This window comes from Grus americana, chromosome 11 (genome assembly GCF_028858705.1).
Source record: "Grus americana isolate bGruAme1 chromosome 11, bGruAme1.mat, whole genome shotgun sequence".
NCBI lineage: Eukaryota > Metazoa > Chordata > Aves > Gruiformes > Gruidae > Grus > Grus americana.
The window spans coordinates 22,175,070-22,191,494 of record NC_072862.1 but is presented as its reverse complement, the minus strand read 5'-3'; the positions used below and the strand labels follow the sequence as shown (position 1 = coordinate 22,191,494).

General features: G+C 38.7%; 1 protein-coding gene across 1 annotated transcript; it reads right to left on the bottom strand.

The window, feature by feature from the left end:
• Window positions 1-3,015: 3,015 nt before the first annotated feature.
• Window positions 3,016-16,258, bottom strand: LOC129211184 (haloacid dehalogenase-like hydrolase domain-containing 5). Its single transcript, XM_054837821.1, has 8 exons — window positions 16,039-16,258; window positions 13,564-13,773; window positions 12,378-12,490; window positions 10,641-10,734; window positions 9,437-9,470; window positions 8,381-8,555; window positions 6,112-6,300; window positions 3,016-5,308 (listed from the first exon to the last, which is right to left on the bottom strand). The coding sequence occupies exons 1-8, from the start codon at window positions 16,183-16,185 to the stop codon at window positions 4,912-4,914; spliced, it is 1,359 nt and encodes a 452-aa protein (XP_054693796.1). The 5' UTR covers window positions 16,186-16,258; the 3' UTR covers window positions 3,016-4,911.
• Window positions 16,259-16,425: the final 167 nt, after the last annotated feature.

Here is a 16,425-nt window from a genome sequence, read left to right as displayed (position 1 = left end):
ACCTACAGAGTTCCTGAGGTGACGGCAGGGGGTAATTCCCTAGGGGTGAAACAAGCTCCCACCTGGACATGGATTGCAGCAGGACTTTGCTGAAATAAATACCTTCGAGAAATGCTTATGACTTCTGTTGAGGCTATTGAAAGCCACGTGCAGCTTTAAAGAACAGTTTATTTGTGTGAAAATCAAAGGAAATTACCTATTAATATCTCCTCACGTTCATGGGAGATGGACCTGGACAACTACATTTTTGAAGCTTTTCAGGACATAAGCCATTGATATCTTCTCAGAGAATGAGACATTAATTTGGAGATAAATTAGAACTACTTTCTACTTTAAGTATTGCACTGTTTTCTGCCCAAAAACCAGGTTAATTCACCGAAGCAGCAAATAATCCCCTTCAAAACCTGCCGATGGTAGTGGAGAAGCGAAGCTGGGCCACGTGTCATGGCAGACACCTTTGCACCCCCAACAGCCCAGCCCAAACCCACACACCTTCTCCTGTATCCTTCCAGAATTGAACAGATTTAAATACCTCAAACTCTACCAAAGCATGTGGTCCTCTATGGGTATGTCTGCACTACTGCTTCAGTGGGATTGAGGTGTCTCCTATTACTGCTGAAATATTTTTAAGCTTAATTTTTCTAGGTATGATTCGATTATGCCATATCACAGCATATCATCACACTTGTGTTGCTGAAGAACGTAAGACATAGCCCTCCTTATGCTGCTGTCCCAGACAAAAAAATTATTGAGCAGTTTACAGAAAGAAGTAAACTACTACAAAACACTGCAACATTATTGTGAATTACTCACATCTTGATATGATCTTTTACTAAAAAAATCTGCAATTTGAAAAGATTATTCCATAACAAGGAGTATCAATAGGAGTGGGAGACTGATTTCATAAATATAAGATCTACTACAAAATAATTATTCCTTTCATTACATTTAAGAGTATTCAAATTTTGATGTGATTAATCTTAAATGCAAGTATTTTTTTTATATTGAAGAGGAGATATCTGTAAATTTGTTTTTCTTAAAATAGAAGTCTCATACATTCCTCTAACTGAAAAATCCTCCTGAAGAAAAACATGTGATACTGAAGACAATACATGACTGGAGTTTAAAATACTGTTAATTTTGTATTAGTAAAACTAAGTACAGGATATATTTTTGAAAGGTTGAGGTGGGTTCTTTTAATAGAACAAAAGGCATCAAGAATAAAAACACTACTATGCAAACAAAGGGCAAGTTCTACTGAGAAGAAACTTCAGCAAGATCCTCAGAAGTAATTTTTTTAAACTGATTTCAGTGACGTTTCTGCACATCCTGGTCGCTGTTTAACAGTATATTTTAAATGTGAATGAAGTATTTTAAAATCCAATAGCTTACCTATGTTGTGACTGAAATACACTGAACATACCAGGTGGGAAACACTGTTGATTTCAAAGAGATAAATGCCAAAGCTGAAAACATATTAAAGTAGTAAGTGAAAATCCAGGTAAGAGGACATTCAAGGAAAGGAGAGCAAAACTTAGGACAGAGTCTTACTCTTTTTCTTACCTAATATAGCATTCATTCATCTCACTCTTAGCTGAATAATTAGAAAGAACATTTTCTTGAACTCAACTTTCCTTAAGAACTCTGAAAAAAACACCTTTCCAGTACTAGAGATTGAGATTTCTTCTAAGGATTTCCACATCTTAGCTCATTACTAACAATCACTAAATTTCACTTTAAAGTACCATAGCAGGAAATGTTAGAAATTACAGTGCTAACTCTGATGCAATGTTTTATGACACTTCTTTGCAAAAAAAATTCTCATCTGTACCACTTCCTGAGTGAATAGAAGGCACAAAATTCAAAGACATAGAAGTCTGTCAGTGTAGCATCTTAATTTGCAAGAGATTAAATAATAATATAATGAACGATGTGTGCTTGTTGAGGGGTCACATTAATAAACAGATAAAGATGACAAGTCTTTTGCTGGAATTCAGTATGAATTCAGTAAAGCAGGAGGAACAGAAGGTTCACCCAAGTCACATAGTGGCATCTTGGCACAAGTATTTTCACCAGAAATTTAAGTAAAAGCATAAACTGGATTGGGACTCCCTGAGGGAGGAACACACATGCTTTTGTACCCATTTTGCAAAGTCTAGGCACCTCTGGCAAGGAGTTTGCTATACCCCTAACACCAGCAATATTTCAAAATTCTAAGTGCGGTGTAAGCACTTGGTGCACATCAACATTGGAACATGTCGCTGAGGAAGCAGCTTGCTTTCAGGCTCTAGAGCTAGATCAATGCTGCGTGGTTGCAGTACTAATTAGGGAACCCACAATCTCGTTCCAATGCCCCTAGCTCAGTGCTGTGGTGAAGTTGTGGGAACATCTAGCAAGTGGCTGCTGTGAGGTCCTTCACCTTTAGCAGGAGCTCCAGGTAAATATCAACAGTAACTATTCTCCTTCAAATCCTTCCTAAAACATTTATTTTTCATGATACATCAACAAAATATTTGCCTAGCTCACCGCTATACCACAAGCGTCCACTACACTAACATTTCTCTTTTGTGTTGTATACTAATACCCATATATATTAATCATCTTTGTCCACCATCTGTGGCAACAACTGCCTATTTTTTTTGTGCTTAAACAGCTACAAATCTAGCGGCCTCCCAGTCCGCTACTGGGACGCAGTCATGCATTCATATGAAGAATCAAATTAATGATAGCTCAAGCAGACTCACCAGGCAACATTCACACCCCTGCAATGCAGACATAGCCTAAATGGACTAAGATACAGACTGAAAACCTATCTTCCTCTCGGTTAAACAACAATAGCAGCCTGATTAGCAGCCAAACAGTATTTTTTTCTACATATGCATTATAAATTAATGTTTCCATGAGGGATGAAGTTTAAAAAAGTATTATACACAGTTCCTTCATGAGCCTTTTCAAGTGTTCATGCATATTCTAGGTGGAAAAAAGAAGAAACAAATTGAACATTTTCTGTTCTTTACCAACTTTTACATTTTTATTCCTTGCTTCACCAACAGCCTGAAACCGCTTTCCGGTAACAGTTGAAGAGCTCTGCAACGTGCTTCAGTATTGAAACAACACAACTTCAGTCACCCCGACGTTTTACAAAACTACAACCTTTACTTAGAAATATTCGGCATACTTTGCAAATAATCGCCATATTACAGAAAAGTGCTAAAGAAACAGGTATATATCTGTTTATTGTATCAATTAAAAAAGGCAAGAATGTGCTGCTGTAATACTTTCCCAGTGAAGAAACAGGAAATACACTGTTTAGAACAGTCCTTAAACTGGATCCAGCAAGATATGTTGAAAGCTAGTTATGAAACATTATGAGGGAATGAATCAACAATCCTGATAGTAGAGAGGGGGATTACAGTGGTTTGCAAATGGAGAAAACACAACATAAAGACATCTGGCTTCAGAGCAGAAACATTCTCTTTGGGATGTGAGTTTTCAGATTTTGGTTTCAGGATAATAAGCAGTGAAGAAGCTGACCAGGAAATCATTTCACTTCATGCCACCACCTATCAATGCTTTTAAGCTAGCATTCTGCTAGTTCTGCAAGGAGTTGGGAAAACTGGAGACCCACAAGTTTTTGTTTGAACAATTTATAATTAAAAAAAAAAAGAACCCCAACAAAACCCCAACCATAAAAACCTGACTAGCCCCTGGAGTGATATTAAGTGATATTTGTAAGTTGACTTTGTTTTTAAACACACTTAATTGGTTTACGTTTTCCAAGCTTATGTCACAAGTACACCATATACTATAACAAATTAACACAAAATTATTTTCAAAGACATATTTTGGATGAAAAAGTTTAAACATATTTTACAAAAATAACCAAATAAATTACTTTTTTTTATAAATGAACAGCTATAAAATCCATGAGCCAAACAACATACAACATTGACACAAGATGACATATATTACACTGAAGGCAGGTTAATTACCACAGTGGTATGAAGCTTCAAGTAAATTACTAGGCACTTTTTGCCCAAACAGTAGTCATTCAGTGGAAGAGTCCAACCAACAGAAATGCCTGAAACATAATTGCTAAAGCTTTCTAAAATTCTAAATTCCTCAAAACAGTGCAGATAAAAAGGCAGAGACAAAAAGGCCAGGTATTATGCCACACAGGACACCCAATATTAGCCGCTTTCCTTACTTCAGTGAGTTCAGCTTAGTTGGAGTTCCAAAATCAGTGTTAACCGTCAGCCTTCTCCATCCTACATGGGCATTTCTATTAAGGCTTTACATGTCAGAGTAGACAGAAGCCATAGCAGGTCCAGACACATGGGAAAATAGACCAAAAAAAAGGCTGCAGGGTTACGTGTCAGCAAGCACGACATAGCAGAACACACTTCAACTTTGCTCTAATTTGAAAGAGCACTCATTACTCGCTGTAATACGTGTTGTGCTCTGTACTGGCCAATTTGTAATTGTGTGAATGACCCAAGCACCACAGTCTGATATCCTCAAGATCCCCAATGCCTAGAAGCTAAATCTTCCAGCTACCAAAAGGAGGTACTGTCATGTGGGAATTTAAGTACCAGTAATGTGCATAACCTACTATGAAAAATTGCTATTAAAATACCTAACATAATGAATAGGAGGACAATAAAGGGCAACTAAAGCAAGAATTTACATATTTCAAAGCATTTTAAAAAGCATTATTGATATTTAATATACTTATATTAAGTATATTATATACCTACATATACTCATAATAAGTATATTTAATATAAGATGGTATTAATTTAAAAGTTAAAAATTTTAGAAAGCAGCAGTTTGTGGCATAATTTTAAAGCACAGTTTATTTCTTGGGAAGAAAAGCATAGCACTGAGTAGTCCTTAAGAAATCATGTCATCTCAATCGGGTGCAAAGTTCTCCAGCTGGAAGACCAGGTCTACAGCAGCATTAACATCTGGTACAATATGATCCGGTTCTACTAAACCAGGATCAAATCTAAAATCTCTGTGGCCATGGAACACCGTTTCAGTTATGCTCTCCCTGGTATCCAAGGGAACCTCTGTGTGAGGGTTGTAAACCCCAGTACAAACAAGAACAGACCTACAGTGGACAGCAGCTGCAGATGCCAATTCATTCTCCCAACTGTTATCTATTTCATCATCCTGAGAGAGAGTGGCAGATCCTCTGCCACCTGCAACTTTGGCCTGAATCCGGGATTTTGAACCTTTTCTGGAGTTCTCTTCAAGATAGCGGTTGTAAAGGTTAGCACCATAGACGTCAGTCATGAGATTATCTCTGGAAAAATAAGAAAGTTTAGTTGGCAGTGCAATCTTAGTTGTCAAATTTCAATGTATGAAAAACATTTTTAAGGTTTTGATTTAACAGTTTATTTTATACTTGACAAAACTTTATGCAGATAGGAAGAAATCCAATCCTATAGCTATTTTATTACCCTGTTTTCATTAAGCATGACATATGATAAAAGCGAGTAACTCTACATATTGAAATCGCCTATCGGAGCAGGGAAGGGGAAATCAAGGACAGGTATTAGCAGTCTGTGAATGAGCTTGTATTTCCAAACATCTTGGAGATTCTGGAACAGTCTTTAATACAATACAGCTTTATCTCTTTCTATGAAAAGGATTCTATGATGTGACAGCACACACAGTAGCATATGACCAAGCTTAACGACCTCACAAATAAATTCCAGCTCTACATTCTCTAGCAACTGTTATTTACTCAAAGCTTGTTGGCGTTATACCAGCAAACCTAATAAAACAAACACCCAGGCAAATCCTTTTTGTTAGATTTACACAGCCTATAACAGAAATAAAAAAAAATAATTAAAAAAAATCAGGAGAAATCTTAGTTGCATATAAACCACTTTTTGTGCTTCTAAAGAAATTACACATAGAGCACATAGAGTATTATTAATTTACAAGATTATAAACAGTGAGGCTCGAAAACTTTATAAAAAGTACACCACAGCACCAAGAATGTCAGGTGGTCCCAACAGCATGAGAAACAAACTAGTAAGAGTTGTGTATTTTTGTTGTGAATAATTTCCTGCTGCACTTGTTAGAGTCACAATATCTTACCCAACAGCATAAAGAGTTTGAATGGGTTGCTTCCACTGCCTTTCTGCAGCCTGAGCCCTGATGAGGTATTCTGCATACTGGTAGGTCAGTTTACTAGGTTTGCCCATTAAAGCCTCATATTTCAGATCTTTGCCAGTGATCTTCTTGTAAATGTTTTCCAAACAAACCATGAATGTTCCATGCCCAAACCTATACAGATACAAATCCAATTATAGTAAGTGCAGATAAAAAACAAACAAAAATGGCTTTATTTCGGATCTTTTAGGAATAAATCATATCCTGTAACTATCAAATTTCCCTCAGTTTGCACGCAACGTTTCCACAACTGTTTCACTGAAAACTAAGGGCTGATTAGCTGAACAATAAACATCACAATAAAAACACATTACTGGGACAGCACAACAGATTTGTCTACTTTGAAAAAGTAGCAATCATTTGTGTTAGTGTTACTTGCATTTAAGTAGATACCCTAGATACAAAAGTGATGCTTCTTGAAATAATGCCTAACCTGTGATGTACTCTCTGCAGTAACCTAACAGAATCAGCTGAATTAACAAAGAGGAGAAACAGAAAAGGAAAGTTAGGATCAGAAGGAAAATCTCTCTCTCCTTAAACACAAGAGTATACCAAAACCTACTTGTAATACGGAAACAAAAAAACTTCCTGGGTTTCTCGGAAAAAAAAAATAGATGCAAAGGAGAATCAAGGAACAAACTCTAATTTGCATGCTCTTGATAGCTCAGTCAGTTATTTTGATCAAGGTGGAAACAGTGATGATGGGTCATCAACCAAACCAGTAAATCAGCAATTTTGAAGATGTAATCTCATGATGAAAAAAGCAGTTTTACTTCATTACTGAAGTCAGGGTGTGATATTAGGGATGAACTAATATGCATCACTTAAGAAATACCCAATTACCAAGAACACCGTAAGAAGAATAAAAGGTTGCTATACAACAATTCTATATACAATAAATAAGATCGTTCTTAAGACGACCTGCTAGTTAACTTCTAATGCACATAGATTAATATAGCTGCTCAAACCAGGTATCTACAGCCCAAAAAAACCCCAAAACACCATATAATGAACATCAGAAGCCAGCAGAGATATATGAGGTGCACTAATAAAGAAATTACATCTGCAATAGCCTAGAAATCAAAATAGTCTTTTAAAGAAAAAAAAAGCTACAAATATGGAAGCAGCTGTAGCACTTTTAAACGTGGTACGGAATTAGTTTTTCTGAATTAACCCTTCATTCCCTCTCTCTACCCTGTTTATTGCTTTGCATTATGAAATACCAGTAAGCATAAACTTATTTCCAGTAATTATTAGCAACAGCTTAAAACAACTTAGTCGTGGCATTAATTCCAATAATGAACGTAACAGCACTGACAGATGCAAATTTGTCACACTATCAAAGTCAAAGGAAAAAAATGAACCTCACACTGGATCTTTCCCAAAGGACACAATTGAAACTACATATCTTATTCACTGTAGATATGGTGGTTGCGTTACTCTAGCCTGAAACTATCACACACATGTATTTTGCCAACGTGCTAATTAGAAGTGGTCTTTGCATCCAGGTAAGGATATCTGACAAGATCTTTGATCCAACATCAAGCCAGCAATCCAGTCACAACAACAACAATTTCTGTTTCAGCGTATGTTCAAATTTTAAACTGGGAGGAAGGGAGGGGAAACAAAACTATTGAAGAACTACCTTCTATTGAAAACAAAATCAAAGAAAACCACTATCAGAAATCATGCCACCTTGTTCTGTGCATTCTACTTGTTTTTTCTTACGTTCTTTAAAATGCTCTCACTATATTGTCCTCAGCTCAAAACCAGTCACTGCTTTCAACTAGCAGGGTCAATTCTTTACCAGAAACTGTAGGGTGGAAGAGAAATACCAAAGGAGAACTTAATGAAAGGAAACAATGGCTTTGATAATTTTTTCCCCTTCCCCCCCTCCTTTGAACTGAGGCTCTGAGGCCCTCAGGCAAAATCCTCTTCTGGGAGTGGAGAAAAAAAAAACAGTTTAGGGCTTAAAAGCAGTTTTTATCTTGAGTAACTGATTTCCTGAATGCGATGATGTAGACAGTAATAAAGCAGTATTTGCTTAAAGTGCATTGCTTTAGAGATGTCTTCAAAGCCGAGAGCTACTGTGAAGCTATAACAAGCATTTTATACAAAAGTATTGAATTTCACTGAAGAAATGAGGAAACCCCAAATATATCACGATATACACACGTGTTCAAATTGCACTTACCTTGGAGACTGTGCTTCAGCTACCCACATCAGATCCATATTACAAGCAAGAACAGGAATATGAGGGTAATTTTCATGGTGATACGGGTTTCCAGGATAGCCACTCGTCAGCAGAACATCTATGATCAACTGGAGATTGGTTTCCCATCTGACTGGCTCCCCAAACAAAACCACAGCTGGGAGAACAAGAATTACAAAATAGAGTTATGGAATTAGTTAACAGGGCACCAAATCTCTGACGCTAAAACTTGGTCTAAAGAGACTGAACAAGTAATTTGATTGAACCGTGAACTGATGACATAGTCACCTTGACTTTAACTTAGACTTTTAGTGTATTACATACCCATTCATTCACAGAAAATGTCAGAAGTAGCAAGGCCCCACTGCAAAATCTACAAGTTTAAGAATTTTACTTTATTTTTATTTGGCTAAGTTTCTCCATAGCACCACAAAATATTAACTTCTAAATTGTATTTCTAAGTCTTCCATACTGTGTGAAGTCTATGTTTATATAGAGTATTTAAATAATCCAGAGGTGTTATTTTGTTCATCTTAAAATCTGAGTGTTGTTTTTAGACATTTTGCTGGTCTACAGCAATAATCTGACATGGATTTTTCTAAATCCTAAAGTCCAGTTTCTACTTTCCTGTACTTCAGATGAGATGAGAGTGAATACAGCATGCTGAAACAAGATGCTTCTCATACTACAACTCTGAAGTGACCGTCCTGACTACTGTAAGAATAAGACCGATTATTTCTGAACACCAGTCAATTCATTCTTCATTTTTGAGAGGCAGGCAACAACAAAGAGGAAAGCAGACCTCACCTACCTTCTGAAACTTCACTCACACGGCTGAAAACTGCACACATTAAAAAAAGAGCTTTATCTCACATGCTACAGTCCAAATTAACAACAGATGCCATTAACAAGGGAATTTTAGAATCATCTCAGCCAACTTTCGTGCCCAGCAATCTAAAAATAAACTCTGATTATAAAGTACAATAAAGATATTTCATCTATTAATGGATAGTTGCAAGTTAAATAAAGATAACTGACCCTCAATCTTGGGAAGCTCCACAGCAGGGGGGTACTGCAATAAGAAAAAAGTGAAAGTTTTCTACAAGATTAAACATCTACTACTACTTTTAACAGACTAAATTCAAGTATAGCTCCCACAGTTGCCTTCTGCAACACTGACAGGAAAGGCACTTTCTATTTTGGTATACATTCGACAGCAGTTTACTAAGAAACTTGTACTTCAATTCTGAAGTGAGATCTCGTGGCAAACGGACAGCAGACAATAATTTGTGTGTTCTCCATTCGCTAGCCTCCTACATCTATTTAACTTTCTCTGGCAAGCTATAAAGCTTCAGTTGTTTAATTTACTTGTGTATGAAAGTATGGGTGTTTATATTTCCACAAGAGTAAGAGGCCTCTAGTATTAACGAGACATTTGAAAAAAGTTTTTGAAATGTCTTTCTTTAACACTGCTAAGAAAGAAAAATACATTGTATAACACATATTTGCTAAACAAATAAAGAGTTTGCACTTCATGATTTACTCCCTATGGTGACAAATACATTAGGAGTTTCGTGACCTTCTACTGGTTGAGAAGCAAGGCAAAAGGTGATGTAACAGTTATGGATTCTATGAATCACAAAGAATTTCTTGACATCACATGGGAAAAATCCACTCTATAGACTGACCCTGAATACGTACAATAAACACATGTATTCCCTGTGTATGTATTCCCTTTGTTTTGAAATTCTGCACAATTCAGCTGAAACCATAGTGTTTATTAATATTTAAATAATGGTACAAACAAGAAAGGGAGTCCTTTGGAGGAAAATTAGTTATCTGCAAAGCATTAATTTACAATCAAAGTAACCTCACAGCCTAGAAGCAATACCAAGACAACCCTATATGGAAGGAAAAAGCTTTTTTAATCTTCCACACATCTGAGGAAGCTAATAAGCTTTCCAAGACAGAATTTAGTACAGATACCTAATTCAAACTCTAAGTCTTCCCACAACAGCAAGTTACAGAATTGAAGATTATATTAAAGAATTATGACCAATAGGAAAAAAAGTCAATACAGTTGTTCTTGAAAATGCTGTAATAAAACAAACAAGCAGAAAAATGAAGTTAAAATACAATGAAAGAACAGCAGCAGAAGCTCAGAGGTTTAAATATTGAGCCCTATTATAGAATGTCATCTAATGAGCAAACAAAGAATTTTAAAACAAAAATACTCACTCACCGGAATGTTAGGTCTTCTCTCATGGTCAACTACATCTAGCAAAGGGTGCTTCTCCCGCAATGTTTCAATGGTAATAGGTTGACAGAAACCAAGGCTGGCGAAATACTCGTTAAGGATACAGAACAGCTCATATGAAAAGACTTTAAAAAAATCAGTAATTCCATTTTAACAATTTTAACATATGCAGTTTATCTGGTAAAGCAAATTATTTAGGAATGAAAGCAACATATCAAAGACTGACTCTTTCTTATGTGAGATAAAAAGATGATCATTCCATTATTTATGAACGGACCTGTGTAGTCTGAATTTCAGACCTGTGTGTCTGAAATCTTAAGATAGAAGTTATATATAAATCTTGATCGAAATATGAGATGAAAAGCAAGAAGCCACTCTACACCTGCAATACTCCAAGATCATCTTTACATAAGCATAAAAAGAAGTTTATCTGGCAGCAAGACAACATCTTGTGTGATTATTATAGGAAAGAAACACAAGCTAGTTGAGGGAAAAATACTGTCTGTGTTTTCCTTAGACCATCAGAGCTGCAAACGTACTGCGAGATAGACAAACATTGTAAAGCTTGGTCTCACAAAATGGTGGACTGACCACTCAGGTATAATTATGCTCTACAGGTAGTTAAGGTAAATACCCAAACACATCAAAAAAGAAAAAGAGCGAAAGGGGAAAAAAAACCCTCCTGATCGGCACACTAGTGCTTTTATATGCTGATATATCCTGTTAACTTAAGCTTAGTTAACAAGAGGTAATCAAACTAAACCTGCTCATTTATGTAAAAAGCAGTTGTGATGCTACTACCAATACTAAGACGACTTCTTACAATGCAAATGTAAATAAGAGCTATTTAAATATATCAGTTATACATACTAAGCCATCTGATTTTGTATTGGAATTAACACCACAGTTGTTTTAAGATAAGGTTATCCCGTATGAAAATGCTATCTAACAGAAATATATATCTTGTATTCAGTCTTGTAATATACTTTTCTTTTACCCAGTTAATTGCCAAAATTCATTAGATGTGGAATGTTCCTTCAGTAACAACTTCTCATCTTTGTATTTGAAATAAAGGTCATACTTAAGAGTTGTATACACTTTTCGTATAACTTATGATTTACATCAACTTTAATTAAAATCCCAATAGAGGAAGCAGTGCAGAAGGAAGTTACTGGAAGCATGAGCGAAGATTATGCAAAAGTTGAGGTCATTAAATTACAGTTTGAAGCTTTGATACCACCGTTGTATCAACATAATTCAAGATCTTTCTGGTAGTTAGTACAGAAGTGGCAAAATATTTTCAAGTATAGTTCTACTCTAGAAATCGGTTACAAAACCATCGGGACCTGGCCTGGCCGCATGCCTACGAGCACATCTTGAGTCACTAAGCTAAAAGTCAGATGTGATAAATTACAGATAGAACGCCGTGCTCTCATCCTCAAGAGACCACAAACCCTTTGTGCTAAACTGTCATTTACATACAAGTCAAAAAAAGAATTCTCTTTCTTTTTTCCTTCCCCATGAAGCAAATATCAATGCAGCAACCATTTTCAAAACATAAACTTGACATCATGGCCAGAAGTACCATTGCTTATTACTACATTTGCAGTGTTGAAATATTTGGTCTTCATTTGATCCACAGGATCCCTTGAACTTGAATAAGGAAAAAACTTAAACAGATGGTTGTTTGTTTTGTTGGTTTTTTTTTTTTTTAAAAGATACTCTTGAGCAATATCAAGAAGTGGTCCTTGTCCAGATACAAGAACACATTTTTCATGATAACGTTTGAACATCCGCAGAGGGCTGTGTGACATCATCACTTGATCTTGTGAAACCTGTTTGGGATTTAAAATCAAAAGGAGTCTGTTGTTTGTCAGGTAAGTTATTTATACATAGATTTAATTCACAGGTGTGACAAGTTCTGTGAATTACAAAACAATCACACATATGTACATAAAACCCTACTGTATTGTTTTCTTCTGTTTCTTAGAAGATGTGTTGATAACATGCCAGGAAAAAAATACATTGCTGAAACAGTCTCACACATCCCTTTCAGCTTCCAGAATTACTCTATTCAACATGAACACAAGGTTTTCTCTCCTACTTTTACAGAATCACCGAATTAATTTAGAAAACAGGGAAGAAGAATCAGAACCACCCTAGTTCCAATTATGGTCCCATTGCTAGACTGCAGCATTGATTTAATTGTATCAGAAGACCTTCATCTTTTAGTTTACATATCCCCATTCCTTCAATAGGTATAAACCCAGTAAAATTATTATCCTGGAAGGATGCTATTATGAATCACTACTTATCACCTTGACTGATCTAAAAAAAATTAAATAAAAAAAGCAAACACAAAAGTAATTGAGATGTCATTTTACCCATGACAAACAGGATTTTATCGATACAGATATGCCCATGGCTGCTGGCCCTTAGTGAAACAAAAGGCACTGCAGAATTAACTTTACGGCTTTAGCTTAGTAATGCTCAAACACGGTCTCCAGCAACAGAGAATCCTACTGCCAGCAGCGCACGCAAATCAGGGGGCAATAAAGTTTTACCACTTGAATCAAAAAGAGGCAGGAAACTCCCACCTTGCACATTATCACAGAAGACATTCAGCTTGCTGGAGGAGAGTTTCATGTCACTGGCAGACACTTTTTTTTTTATTCAGAAGGAGAAGGCAACATTTATTCCCACAATAATAATGTTGCAAAGAAATACCATTACCATTAGCTTTACCATTGGAAAAATCAGTCCCCTTACCAACGTAAAACTTTGGACAGTATCTTTTACTTTTATAATACCTCCAGCAAAGCACTTCAGAGGGCTTAAGGGAAAAACAGAACTGATTAACTGAGCAGCATAAGTAAATAACTAAGTAAATAAGATTTAAGCTACTCACTGGAACTCCCAGCAGATGAGACAACTGATCAGCTTTTTTCTGGCGAAGGCAATTCCCTGCATTGGTTACAAACACTACAGGCACCAAGAATTGTCCCTGAGAATTAACTAGCTTTTGAAAGGCTGTTTTTGCAGCAGGAATTGGAGTCTTTCCTCGTACCAGTACACCATCGATGTCAAAAAGAAAACCAAAGGATGGCAGTACGTTGAGCTGTAAGAAGGAATTGAAAGGGAAGAGTACATTAGTTATGCCCTTACTTAGCCCATTTGATAAAGCTTACAACAGCTAAAGTCCAATGAAAACAGAGGCCTCCACAGAGAAGGAACAGATCTTTAACTTTGCGCATTTAAATGTGCCTTATAGACATGTTCATAAGCTAAAATACCTACAAAAAAAAAAAAAAAAAGGAGCACTACAACTCCCTTTTCCATCTGCATACAGCCTCACGAATTCTATCTTGCCTTATGAGTAGTTGAGAACTTTTCAGAAGATTGGGACAAATTGAGTTAAACTGATAAAGAGAGGTACAAAATACATGCTGCTGTGCCAGCGAGTCACACATTTGATTGATTTAACCCCACTCTATTTCACAGGTATTTTCAATGTACAGAGTACTAACAAAATAAACTCCTAACAAAAGAAACAAAATCTTTTTTCAGCAGCAGGTAGGTCTTGAATGCAACTGTTGTACTTGGCTCCTCCCTCACAAGATGTTTAGATACTAAAACTGTCCCTGCTGTCACTTGTACTTCTCCTTTCCACAACAGGTTTGACTACAGCTAGAGATGTGTTGGGCTCCTGATACATTGCTTCAGTTTATACAGGGCATACTAATGCCTATTGGTAAAGTTAGCACCTCCTCCAGCAAAGATACTGTTTGAGTTACTAAAATTTATCTCATTGCCTGCCTTTGAAGAAGGGAAGAGCTGGACTTCATGAGCCTGGAAAAGGAAAGCGAGGCTAACTGGGGTAAGAGAGATGAGCTGGGCGATGAGCTTACAGAGTGGAGACAGAGAGAGGAGCATTGAGCAATGAAACCGTTACTGAATCAGGCTGGAAAAGGATGGACCAAAAAGGGTCTATAAGCTGAATTTCATTTCTCTCCCAAGCCTAAAATGGAATCCAGGACTCTTGGGATTTATGATTCTCTCTTTCAGCATTTGATGAAAAAGAAGTGAGAGTCTAAGCGCCCAGACTGAGCGCGATGGGGAGAACAGGCGCAGAAACGACTCCAGCCAGCGGAGATGGGACAGCCTTTGCTATTCAAGCTGTCTCAGGGCACTAGCTGACAGCAACCCAGCCCACTGCTTTTCCCGCACAGGGAGAAGGGCATTTTGCCTATTTAAGCACCACTTTGTTCCTCATCAATTATTCATCAGCTACATTTTTCCTGCAGCTGGGTACAGCAGAGACGGACACTGCCACCGCTACATGAAGGGTGACGTAGCCACCGGCACACTCGCCACACTGGCTCTCACTGCTGCCTTTCCTAAAACCATGACACACAAACGACATCTGAAAACCCAACGTTCCCCAACAGAGTCCAATTTAATAAAGTCAGCACTTCAAACCTATTGTAATATCACGGATTTCAATTAGGCAGTTGGGTTTTGTTCAGTTTTACATGCAAGTACTCCCCCTGAAGCCCTCTTCTTTCTCACCTATATAATCATCAGCCCTCTATCTAAAAACAAAAACCTCTGCAGCAACCCTTGTCCCCAAGCTGTCTGCAACAGTTTCACCAGGACTACATCAGAAATAACCCAACTGCCACACAAATAAGGTTGCAGGCTTGCTGGGAAACGTATAGTAGTTATCTCAGGCTTTGTAAACTGGTATGTGAAATCACTGAAACCATATTGTAATAGTTTTGTAGTAAACACAGTTCTTCACGTTAGTTTTGCTATCTGTAAATAACGGAGATTACAAATGTGAATTTTACAGTGAACAATGCTGTAGGAAAAAAAAAAAAGCCTTTTGCTAAGCATACAGAGGAAAAAAATTCACTGAAACGGGAATTCAGCGTACATCCAACAGGGAAATAACGAAATTAACTATTTTTTTCCTTTTGCCCATAAAGGAATATTTTCCTAGCGACAAGAGAGACCTGCGGCAACAACAAAGGGACGGGACGAAGCCCGGGCGCGCTCCTGCCCACTCGCCGTTGTTCCTCGGTGAAGCACCACAGAGCAAAAGCAGGGGCCGGCGAGGAAACACCCCGGTAACGGCCTCCCGGGTCCCGCGGGGGGGCAGGGACCCCCGCCGGGAGCGGCCGCCTCGCCCGGGCCGCCCCTCAGAGCCCCACCACACCCTCGGGCGCCGGGAGGCCGCGCCCCGCCCAGGCCGGGTTTGCAGCCGCCACCCGAGGCCGTTTCGCTTTCGCTCCGCACGCCTCGAAGCGACCGGCACGGCCCACCCGGTCCCACCCGCTCCCGGCACACAACCCCCTCACCCCGGGCCGGGCCCCTCGCTTACCGTGCTGCTGCCGCCGCTGCCCTCGGCCGCCGGCGCTGGGATGCCGGGAGGCGCGCCGCAGAGCCCGCTGAGCGCCGGGAGCCGGGGCGGCCGTCCCGCCGCGCCGCCCCTGAGGAGAGCGCGGAGCGGCGGCAGCGCCCGCCGCATAACGGCCACGGGGCGAGGGGGAGCGGCGGCAGCGCCCAGCGACCGGCCTTCCCCGCCGCTGCCCCGGCTTCAAACCGCCGCCCCGCCCACGGCCCCGGCGTACCACAGCCGCAGGCCCCGCCCCCGCCGCGCTAGGCCAGGTGCTGTTCGGTCATCAAGCAACGTCAAAGGCCAAGTCACGGGTCGTATCGGCAGAAACAAACATCCCCGCCCTCGCAAAGCTAGCATCCGCCGCAGAGC

What these genes read in the sequence shown, in the direction of transcription:
- LOC129211184 (XM_054837821.1), bottom strand. Translation starts at nt 16,185, where the DNA reads ATGCGGCGGGCGCTGCCGCCGCTCCGCGCTCTCCTCAGGGGCGGCGCG. An exon ending in GCAGCGGCGGCAGCAGCACG is followed by an intron (nt 13,774 to 16,038) that starts GTAAGCGAGGGG and finishes TCCTTCTTACAG; the next exon opens with CTCAACGTACTGCCATCCTT. An exon ending in CAAACTCTTTATGCTGTTGG is followed by an intron (nt 5,309 to 6,111) that starts GTAAGATATTGT and finishes TTATTTTTCCAG; the next exon opens with AGATAATCTCATGACTGACG.